At 41.1% G+C, this 11,815-nt stretch overlaps 1 protein-coding gene across 2 annotated transcripts; it reads left to right on the top strand.

Moving 5' to 3' along the window:
• Nucleotides 1-3,539: 3,539 nt before the first annotated feature.
• kti12 (KTI12 chromatin associated homolog) lies at nt 3,540-11,652 on the top strand. Of its 2 annotated transcripts, none has more exons than XM_036955153.1 (9): nt 3,540-3,681; nt 5,827-5,878; nt 5,995-6,047; nt 6,189-6,244; nt 6,496-6,575; nt 7,354-7,513; nt 9,941-10,003; nt 10,229-10,297; nt 10,959-11,652. In XM_036955153.1, exons 1-9 carry the CDS (start codon nt 3,555-3,557, stop codon nt 11,100-11,102), a joined length of 804 nt encoding a protein of 267 aa, XP_036811048.1. In that variant the 5' UTR covers nt 3,540-3,554; the 3' UTR covers nt 11,103-11,652. The 2 variants fall into 2 exon arrangements, with proteins under 2 accessions (XP_036811048.1, XP_021426947.2); XM_021571272.2 differs by lacking the exon at nt 3,540-3,681 and adding an exon at nt 3,780-4,098.
• Nucleotides 11,653-11,815: the final 163 nt, after the last annotated feature.

The following is an 11,815-nucleotide window of genomic DNA, read 5'->3' as shown; positions in this document are numbered from 1 at the left end:
GGGATCTTATTGTACATGTATCACATTCCATATGATACATTCATGTGCAAGCAGTAGCCTATACTGTATGTGTGTGTACCGTACCAACAGAGAGTACATTAATTACCGTCTCTGCCTATATCAGCCTAATGTCAGATTGGTCGCAGGCACATGCTGCGTTGTAATTTCCCTTGTGTATTTCGTGTTGACCTAACAGCACAATGTATTTGTATTTCATTTGTTAAATTGTTAGGAGGCGGTTTTCCTGATGAAATTACTGGACAACATTTGAACCAACAGAAATAAACTGAGAAGGCAGAGGGCACGCAACACCTGTACAGTATCAACCCAGAAAGAAGATGAATGGAGGATTTCAATAAAGTCATCATATCGACATTCGCAAAATGTTAATCTAAACCAGCGTTTCTCAAACTCGGTCCTCAGGACCCCAAGAGGTGCACGTTTTGGTTTTTGTCCTAGCACTACACAACTGATTAAAATAATCAACTAATCATCAAGCTTTGATTATTTGAATCAGCCGTGTAGTACTAGGGCAGAAACCAAAACGTGCACCCCTTTGAGTCTCCAGGACCAAGTTTGGGAAAGCTGAGCTAAACTAGCCTAATGTATTATTTAAAAAATAAAAATAAATTATATATATATATATACATATATTTCGCCCCATAATTATACACTCTTGTAGTGCTTCTCATATCTGAATAAAAATTGAATAACAAAAATGTTTCATGTCTTGAGGCAATTTAGGTCACTATCACCCACATTTATCATATAAAATGAAGCCTGTCCACTACACTTATTGTTTTAGCAATTAATCGATGTTGTATCAACGCTTCTTTATACTATAAATGGATAATCTGTTCAGCTTTAGAGCATATGCCCTTCACGTCACTTAATGCTTTGATTATCAATGATGTGTGATGTGAAGATATACCAAAGATTATATTTTACATAAACCTTGTCCATCTGTGGTTATACACTGAACAAAAAATATGAACGCAACATGTCAAGTGTTGATTTCATGAGCTGATATGTGAAAGATCCCAGAAAATGTTTCCTTATGCACAAAAAGCTTATTCCTCTCAAATGTTGTGCACAAATGTGTTTACATCTCTGTTAGAGAGCATTTCTCCTTTGCCAAGAGAATCCATCCACTTGGCATATCAAGAAACGGATTAATCGGCATGATCATTACACAGGTGCACCTTGTGCTGGGGACAATAAAAGGCCCCTCTTAAAATGTGTAGTTTTGTCACACAACACAATGCCACAGATGTCTCAAGTTTTGAGGGATTGCGCCATTGGCATGCTGACCAGGGGCGGAGCCAGAGGGGTGTCCAGGTTGGCACTGGACACCCCTGACATCTGATTGGCCACCCCGGGTGACACCCTAAAATTTAATTCGCTACTGGCAGTTTGATGCTGATTGACATCTCATTTCACCTCTTGTTGAAAGAAGCATTTATTTTGACGTTAGGTGGCGCATTTTTCAAATCGAGGACGAGGAAGAGAGAATATTAACGTTGGTTGCGAGATACAGAAGAAGAAGAAGAACATATAGAAGAAGAGATAATATTTCCACAGCTTCACGATCTATTTTCGAGATTGGCGAAAGCATCATATTTGAAGTAAGTTTTAAGGTTTAGCATCGGGTTTAGGTTTACTGAAAAACTATTACGAAAGTTAAGTCGCTGTGTAAGTTAACTTTAAACATTTGGCTCCATTAACAGACAGTTAATCAGATAAGAGAGATCGAGGTCAGCTAGGACACTGACATTCTAAAATGATATATCCAAAGGGTATCATGTCACACAGATTTAATTTGGTCTTGATTAGGCCAATTCCAAAATGTTTCTTTGCTATTAGTTAAAATAATATATATGAGCATAAATAGGATACTGTAAGTTTGTAATATTGATGGGCACTAAAATTATTAATATTTGATTATGCCTGGTATGTCAAATTGCAGTGTGTTTTTTTTTGTAAATAAACAATGCAATTTATGTAACACACAAATGCTATCTTATCTCCTTGGTGCTTGAGCTTTATTTTCTGAAAATACTTTGGATGTTCAACACGTATAGACCCAGATTATATATTCATGAAAACAGAGTGACCCAAGTCTCTCCAGTATGTGAGTACAGTGTGTGTGTGTGTGAGAGAGAAATAAAGAAATTGAGCTGCAGTTCTGAGGTAGAGACTGTGACTATTCATAGTATTTTGAAGAATTACAGTGAAGTAACCCTTTTGGACCATACTATCACACTATCACCACATTTAAGAACTCCAGGTTAAGTGAATTATCACTTCTACCTCTAATCAGTAATCATAGGATTCATTCATGCTCCTTAGATGCTAGGTTAGGGTTACACACAAATTTTCTGTCATGGTCTATGGACACCCTGAAGTAGCCTTGGCCAACCCACGTGTAAAACTCGAGTTCCTGACTGCAGGAATGTCCACCAGAACTGTTGCCAGAGAATGTAACGTTCATTTCTCTACCGTAAGCCGCCTCCAACGTGGTTTTAGATAATTTGGCAGTAGGTCCAACCAGCTTCACAACTGGCAGACCACGTGTATGGTGTCATGTGGGCGAGCGATTTGCTGATGTCAATGTTGTGAACAGAGTGCTGCATGAAACTACGGACAACGAACACAATTGCATTTTATCGATGGAAATTTGAATGCACAACAATACAGTGATGAGATCCTGAGGCCCATTGTGAGGCCCATTTTTTTTCAAGGTATCTGTGACCAACAGATGCATATCTATATTCCCAGTCGTGAAATCCATAGATTAGGATCTAATGGATTGAATTCAATTTACTGATTTCCTCATATTAACTGTAACTCAGTAAAACCAATGAAAATGTTGCATTTATATTTTTGTTCAGTATAGTCATGACAGTGATAGACGAGACTCCATTTCACACCATGGATGAAAGCCCATTTAATATATTCCCAGTATGGGACCTCTTATGTGTGCACGCGCCCCCAAAAATGTAGCCTAATCATAGAATTACATACAATCCCTTTTAATTCAATAGGATCTCTGTAAGTGTAGTAGTAAAGATTTGTCATTTAACTTTTAAAATGTATTACCTCATATTCGGGCATAAACACAACCAGTCATGACGTTTTCATCTGATTATCAAACAGTCACTTCAAACGGCTCCTTTATTAGGCTACCCGTGCACGTTCATCCACTCGCAACATATTTCCAGCCTCCAAACAGTGGTGAATGGAAAGATACATATTTTATACAAAACACCAAAAAGTGTAATAACATTTCGAGATTGTCATTAGGCCAAAATGTATTCGTCCACTGCTGTCCGCGCGCATCTCGGTGTCTGCCAATCATCTCTGCCTTGACAAAATGTAAATGTTCTCTTAGAACCACATCGGATTTTGGAGTTTAGGCTATATCACCAGTTTAAGTCCATTTGCTCATTTCTCTGACATAAGGTAGCCTAATGATAGGCATAAATAATGGTGTTATAGCCCAGTTTTCTTGACATTTTGTTTGAATGATTGTGACAGGTCCATGTTTTACCGGTATGGCGTACCACCGCTATTTATTTTGCAGGCGTTCACGCGAAGGGGGAGCACTTCGGCACAACACCGGGACACCATACCTGACCGACGATACCTTCACCCCCGGCTTCACACCCAAGATTGTGGAAGGCGAGAAAAAACAATAGTAGATAGAACAGCCACAAAGTCAACATTGCTGTCGTAAAAATGATCGAAAACAAAAATTCGCTTTTTTTGTCTTAATTTAAGGCTAGGATTAGGCATATGGTTAGCAGTGGGATTGCGGTTAGGTTTTATATCAGGTTTTAAGAATATACTTTGTAGAAATAGTTTTTTTTTCTTCATAATGGGGTTGGCTAACTTCCGGATACTACTTCCGGGTTTATGCCTAGCTAGCTGCATGTGTTTTTAGCATTATGCCGCTCATAGTAATGTGTGGTTTTCCATGTAGTGGCAAAACACGAAGAGCGGTGGAATTACAGGGATACTTTGAACAGAATACAGAGAGAAAGGTTCACAATGTAGGAGATGGAACTTTGGGAATTGAGAAGAACGCTGTATACGCAGGTATGCTGAAAGTTAGCTGATTAGCTTGCTACAGTTGTTAGCTAGCTAAACGTCTTAGCAAACAGTAGCTAGCTCACATATGCCTTTCAACCACAAGAGGTTGGTGGCACCTTAAATTAAGGAGAACGGGCTCGTTTGGAGCGGAATGGTATCAAATACACGGCTTCCATGTTTTTGATGCCATTCCATTGGCTCCGTTTCAGACATGAGCTGTCCTCCCCTCAGCAGTCTCCACTGCCCAACCACTTTGTTCTGGGCAATGTTGCTGTTGCCATGCATGTAGCCTACACTCCTTTCTGTATCGACTTCCCGAGATGATAGAAATATAACTAACTTGCTGTTCTAGCATAGCTAGCTAACGTATCTGAAAACGAGTCTATCTGGTGTGACCACCATATACCTCATGCAACACGACACATCTCCTTCGAAAATACAGTTGATCAGGCTGTTGATTGCTGCCTGTGGAATGTTGTCCCAGTTGCTGGATATTGGCTGTAACTGGAACACTGTCGTACACATCAATCCAGAGCATCCCAAACATGCTCAATGAGTGACATGTCTGAGTATGCAGGCCATGGAAGAAAGGACATTTTCAGCTTCCAGGAATTGTGTACCAATCCTGGCGACATGGGGCCGTGCATTGTCATGCTGAAACATGAGGTGATGGCGGCGAATTAATGGCATGACAATGCATTCAAATTGCCATTGGTAATATTGTGTTCATTGTCCGTAGCATATGCCTGCCCATAGCCACTATAGGGCAAACCGCTCGCCTACACGATGCTGTCTGCCATCTGCCTGGTTGATGCCGGGATTAATCTGTGAAAAACGCACTTCCAGCATGCCAGTGGCCATCAAAGGTTAACATTTGTCCATTGAAGTAGGTTACGACGCCAAACTGCAGTCAGGTCAAGACTCTGGTGAGGACGACGAACACGCAGAGGATCTTCCTATGACAGTTTATGCAGAAATTCATTGGTTGTGCAAACCCACAGTTTCATCAGCTGTCCGGGTGGCTCGTCTATGACTATCCTGCAGGTGAAGAAGCAGGATGTGGAGGTCCTGGGCTGACGTGGTCTGCGGTTGTGATGCAGTTGGACGTACTGCCAAATGTTCTAAAACAATGTTGGAGGCAGCTTATGGTAGAGCAATTAACATTCAATTCTCTGGCATCAACTCTGGTGGACATTCCTGCAATCAGCATGCCAATTGCACACTCCCTCAATTTGAGACATCTGTGGCATTGGGTTGTGTGTGACAACTCCACATTTTAGTGTCTGTTTATTGTCCCCATCACAAGGTGCACGTGTGTAAGGATCATGCTGTTTAATCAGCTTCTTGATATGCCACACCTGTTAGGTGGATGGATTATCTTAGCAAAGGAAAAATGCTCACTAACAGGGATGTAAACAAATTTGTGCACACAATTTGAGAGAAATAAGCTTTTTGTGTGTATAGAACATTTCTGTGATTTTTACTTCAGCTCATGAAACATGGGACCAACACTTGACATGTTGCGTTTATATTTATGTTCAGTCTACAACCAGTTAGCACTTCGGTCATTTCTGAGTTTCCTAGTTCCAACTAGCACGTGAACGCAGCATGTGCCAATATTGCCCCATAAATTCCTCCCCTTATGTATTAACAACCGTGAAGCGATAGCCAATAAATAGGATATTGATTGTAGTTCCAGCTCACATATTAACATTGTTGATATATGTGTCACAGATTCTCAGAATGAGAAAAATGTAAGAGGATCTCTAAGAGCTGAAGCAGAGAGGTGAGTGTACTGCTCATAGATTGTGTAACGTTGCTGCCTCTATTTCCAGAATCAAATTTGATTTGTTTTGAAGTTACAGATAAGAATTCATAAAAAATGTTGGTTTATTGCATTAGGAGAATCAACAAAGAGGATATTGTAATTCTGGATTCATTGAACTATATCAAAGGTAAAAGTTCTCAATTTGTTTTTTATAATTGATTTTGATCGATATTGCAAATAAAAGTGTGTGAGTGGCAATGGCAATAAGGTGCTTTCTACCTAACCTAAACATCTTTAAATTTGTGTTTCTTCTATTGTAATCCATTAGGCTACAGATATGAACTTTTTTGTCTGATCAAACACACACAGACGCCTCACTGTCTGGTATGTAATATGTTGTTGATGGAAAACATGATTTTAACAGTGGCTGTGCATGATACCCCTTGGGGTAGACTAGCCATTATGGGTGGGTGGAGTTTGCACTCTGTTTCAAATTTAGGAGCACCATGGCGTACAGTGCTTATGTAGTTTAGGTGTACGCTACCATTCAAAATATGCTTTCTTTAATTCATGAGATTTGTTTTCTCGGTGACACTGAGATTTACCTCTTAAATGTATCACATTTATTCATGAAGGTTTACTGTTTGACGTCAGCCGAAGTGAGCTCAACATGGAACACAGAAAGGGATGTTGAAGAGCAGTACACTCAGGAGATGTAAGTAGACCAAATTACTTTCCCTTGGACAATTTTTATTTTGCTCACTGGATTTATAAGAGCTAACAACAGTACTGTTCAAAGACCCGCCTTGTTCTCAATGAGTCATTGTATGTCTAAACAACATGGCCATCTCCACATTTTAACAAATGCAGACTACTTTTTGTAAACGTTTTAAGATACCATTGATGCCTAATTCTTGCTCATGTTGTGTTATTGCCTAAATTGGCAACATTTAATGTATTTCTATTTGTTAGAGAAACACATTGACAAATTGAATAAACAATTGTCTGATGCATTGCACTATAGTGTTTTGTAGTTTATGCACATTTTCAACACCTGTCCCTAAATAGGTTTTTATGGAAACAAAAGGAAATAAAGAAATACATAATCAATAAAATAAATCACAATCTCTTATCAATACATTGCATTTGTAACCTTTATTTAACTAGGCAAGTCAGTTAAGAACAAATTCTTAATTACAATGATGGCCAAACCCGGACAACGCTGGGCCAATTGTGCGCTGCCCTGTGGGACTTCCAATCACAGCCGGTTGTGATACAGCCTGGAATCGAACTAGGGTTGCCAGAGATGCAGTGCCTTAGACCGCTGCACCACTCGGGAGCCCTGATTTACAATGACATTTTAGTCATTTACATTATCACAATTATATGCACAATGAAAATGGCATAGGCTTCAATTAGATGCATGAATGAAATTCCATTTGCTAAAGTGACTTGCAGACTCATGGTCTTTGGTTCTGCTTTTGCTTTCACAGCCTAGATGCGCTGGTGCTGAGATTTGAAACTCCAGACTCCAGGAACAGATGGGACAGCCCACTTTTCACCATTCAGAAAGAAGACACACTTCCATTTGAAGCTATCTCTGATGCCATCTTCAAAAGGAAAGCACCCCCTCCTAACCAGTCGACACAGAGTGTAAGAAACTTGTTTACATGCATAAATCACAAAGTAAAATCAAATCAAAATCAAATCAAAATGTATTTGTCACATACACATGGTTAGCAGATGTTAATGCGAGTGTAGCAAAATGCTTGTGCTTCTAGTTCCGACAATGCAGTAATAACCAACAAGTAATCTAACTAACAATTCCAAAACTACTGTCTTATACACAGTGTAAGGGGATAAAGAATATGTACATAAGGATATATGAATGAGTGATGGTACAGAGCAGCATAGGCAAGATACAGTAGACGATATCGAGTACAGTATATACATATGAGATGAGTATGTAAACAAAGTGGCATAGTTAAAGTGGCTAGTGATACATGTATTACATAAGGATGCAGCCGATGATATAGAGTACAGTATATACATACGTATGCATGTGGGATGAATAATGTAGGGTAAGTAACATTATATAAGGTAGCATTGTTTAAAGTACCTAGTGATATATTTACATCATTTCCCATCAATTCCCATTATTAAAGTGGCTGGAGTTGAGTCAGTGTCAGTGTGTTGGCAGCAGCCACTCAATGTTAGTGGTGGCTGTTTAACAGTCTGATGGCCTTGAGATAGAAGCTGTTTTTCAGTCTCTCGGTCCCAGCTTTGATGCACCTGTACTGACCTCGCCTTTTGGATGATAGCGGGGTGAACAGGCAGTGGCTCGGGTGGTTGATGTCCTTGATGATCTTTATGGCCTTCCTGTAACATCGGGTGGTGTAGGTGTCCTGGAGGGCAGGTAGTTTGCCCCCGGTGATGCGTTGTGCAGACCTCACTACCCTCTGGAGAGCCTTACGGTTGAGGGCGGAGCAGTTGCCGTACCAGGCGGTGATACAGCCCGACAGGATGCTCTCGATTGTGCATCTGTAGAAGTTTGTGAGTGCTTTTGGTGACAAGCCGAATTTCTTCAGCCTCCTGAGGTTAAAGAGGCGCTGCTGCGCCTTCTTCACGATGCTGTCTGTGTGAGTGGACCAATTCAGTTTGTCTGTGATGTGTATGCCGAGGAACTTAAAACTTGCTACCCTCTCCACTACTGTTCCATCGATGTGGATAGGGGGGTGTTCCCTCTGCTGTTTCCTGAAGTCCACAATCATCTCCTTAGTTTTGTTGACGTTGACTGTGAGGTTATTTTCCTGACACCACACTCCGAGGGCCCTCACCTCCTCCCTGTAGGCCGTCTCGTCGTTGTTGGTAATCAAGCCTACCACTGTTGTGTCGTCCGCAAACTTGATGATTGAGTTGGAGGCGTGCGTGGCCACGCAGTCGTGGGTGAACAGGGAGTACAGGAGAGGGCTCAGAACGCACCCTTGTGGGGCCCCAGTGTTGAGGATCAGCGGGGAGGAGATGTTGTTGCCTACCCTCACCACCTGGGGGCGGCCCGTCAGGAAGTCCAGTACCCAGTTGCACAGGGCGGGGTCGAGACCCAGGGTCTCGAGCTTGATGACGAGCTTGGAGGGTACTATGGTGTTGAATGCCGAGCTGTAGTCGATGAACAGCATTCTCACATAGGTATTCCTCTTGTCCAGATGGGTTAGGGCAGTGTGGTTGAGATTGCATCGTCTGTGGACCTATTTGGGCGGTAAGCAAATTGGAGGGGGTTTAGGGTGTCAGGTAGGGTGGAGGTGATATGGTCCTTGACTAGTCTCTCAAAGCACTTCATGATGACGGATGTGAGTGCTACGGGGCGGTAGTCGTTTAGCTCAGTTACCTTAGCTTTCTTGGGAACAGGAACAATGGTGGCCCTCTTGAAGCATGTGGGAACAGCAGGTATAGGGATTGATTGAATATGTCCGTAAACACACCGGCCAGCTGGTCTGCGCATGCTCTGAGTGCGCGGCTGGGGATGCCGTCTGGGCCTGCAGCCTTGCGAGGGTTAACACGTTTAAATGTTTTACTCACCTCGGCTGCAGTGAAGGAGAGACCGCATGTTTTCGTTGCAGGCCGTGTCAGTGGCACTGTATTGTCCTCAAAGCGGGCAAAAAAATTATTTAGTCTGCCTGGGAGCAAGACATCCTGGTCCGTGACTGGGCTGGATTTCTTCCTGTAGTCCATGATTGACTGTAGACCCTGCCACATGCCTCTTGTGTCTGAGCCGTTGAATTGAGATTCTACTTTGTCTCTGTACTGACGCTTAGCTTGTTTGATAGCCTTGCAGAGGGAATAGCTGCACTGTTTGTATTCGGTCATGTTACCAGACACCTTGCCCTGATTAAAAGCAGTGGTTCGCGCTTTCAGTTCCACACGAATGCTGCCATCAATCCACGGTTTCTGGTTAGGGAATATTTTAATCGTTGCTATGGGAACGACATCTTCAACGCACGTTCTAATGAACTTGCTCTAATGTTTCTGCATGCAGTTGGTAGTTTCAGGTTTTAAGTGAAGTTTTTCATCCATCTGTTGCAGCAACCACTGTCATCTACAAACTTCTTGTATGAGCTGGACAAAGTCACACAAGATGTGTTGATGGTGAGAGCCTTCATATTTATCAGTAACTTCCTTTATTGTTTTGTCAATCCCTGCATTGGTCACCCCCCTGCTGTTTTCTTTTGTTTCTCTGTTTTTCTTTCAGGATCATTTGTTGAATGTATTATTTTTAATGCATAACCATTTTTGCTTCAGTTGTGTTATTAAATACTGTCTGCAATGCTGTCTGTTGGAAGAATGTATATTGACTCTTTCTGTTTGTACCAGGCAATTCTCAACTCCCAGAAGACAAGTGTTCCAGGGGATCTCATTGCTGTTCCAGGAGCTACAGAAAATATATCCTTTGCCACATTTTGCATGTTGCTCACATATACCCCCCTCCTCCTTCTAAAAAGTATTATTTTAGTATTATTTATTTGACAGTCTCTCATGGACGTATTCTTTTTATTTTAATCACCACCTCACAACAGTCTAGCACCAACAGGGGTTAATGTCATCTTGTATCAAATAACTGGATCTCTTAGCATGGGGCTGTGGATAAATGGACATCCATCAAAGAGTATCTTTCATTTGATGCAGTTGGTGGCGCAGCAACTGAGCCACCAGAAAGGTATCGCCATCAAACACATAGGATGTTTGAGACGGGGACCAAATCATTGGAAGCATGGCGACTGGCTTTTATCAGGATTCCGAAGCAGACTCAGAAACCAGTACTTTGTTGTTCCCCCTGCAGCTCACTTTGAACAACATAGCACAGGCAAAGTAGTGCTAGTGGAGTCTTGAACTACAAAATGTGAGTTGAATATTGATTGTCTTCAGAGAGATGACGTTTCTGCACAGCCTTCTGAAAGCATACATTCATCTCTTCAAATTGTGGTTTCGGGACATAAGGGGGCCGAAGCCAAATGTATTCGATACTGTAACCTTGCTTTCAGCTCTGACACATCAGAGAATTCATGAGTGTTTATCACTGTGTTTCCTTAACCTGATGTCAAACATAGAACTGACCAGAAGTCTAAACATGGCAGAGCTCCGGAAACTACGACGCCAGTTCATCAGCTACACCAAGATGCACCCGACAGAGAATATTGGACACATTGCTAACATGTTTGTACAGTATCTAAACAAGAGTATACATTGATTACTTTTTATTTTAACGCCTTTGGTTCAGGTCAATAAAATTAAGAGAATGCCTTGTATGATATGTTTACATTGTCTGAGACAAGTACATTCATTTTAAGTGTCTTTGTGTGTCTCAATGTATTTCAGAGGCTGCATTGAGGTTGCCCTTTTGGTATGAATCAAAATAGATCATATTTAGCTGTTAATGTTTCACAAAATTATATAAGACTGCAAACTTATTAGAGAGTAGTCTGGCAGGGTTTTGGGGTAAATCTGTAACAATCGGTCTATTAATTAGTACAATATAAATATTCTTTATCCAGTTTATTTTTGTCCTTAGGAGGCCAATGCAAGATGTTTCTATTGGGGTTTTCCCCATTGGTTTAGTATACTAAGCAGTCTTTACACAAAGCATAGATTAAAGTGACACTGCATGACTGCTCAATTTCTTAGTTTGTAATATTTTATGTCAATACGCATTGATTATTGCTTTTATTTCTATACTAGTCTAACATTGTGGGTGCAATGTATAATCCATTAAATTCACAATTCAAAACCATACACTGACATTTAAGAATCATTGATGACTGTTTATTGAAACATGCACTACCCTGTACAATAGGATGGTCAGGGATTTTGTTAGCCGTTTTCAGTGAGAATACAGCACAATACAAAATGTCAGTTGTGGCTTCAATCCTCCAAGCAGTGGGTCTGTGGGGATGTGCAATGAAT

The sequence above is a fragment of the Oncorhynchus mykiss genome, chromosome 2, assembly GCF_013265735.2.
Source record: "Oncorhynchus mykiss isolate Arlee chromosome 2, USDA_OmykA_1.1, whole genome shotgun sequence".
Classification (NCBI taxonomy): domain Eukaryota; kingdom Metazoa; phylum Chordata; class Actinopteri; order Salmoniformes; family Salmonidae; genus Oncorhynchus; species Oncorhynchus mykiss.
This window is presented reverse-complemented; position numbering and strand designations above follow the sequence as displayed.

Coding starts and splice junctions, on each gene's coding strand:
- kti12 (XM_021571272.2), top strand. CDS start 3,948: ATGCCGCTCATAGTAATGTGTGGTTTTCCATGTAGTGGCAAAACACGA. Junction 5,879..5,994: donor CTAAGAGCTGAAGCAGAGAG/GTGAGTGTACTG, acceptor TTATTGCATTAG/GAGAATCAACAAAGAGGATA. Junction 10,004..10,228: donor TCACACAAGATGTGTTGATG/GTGAGAGCCTTC, acceptor TGTTTGTACCAG/GCAATTCTCAACTCCCAGAA.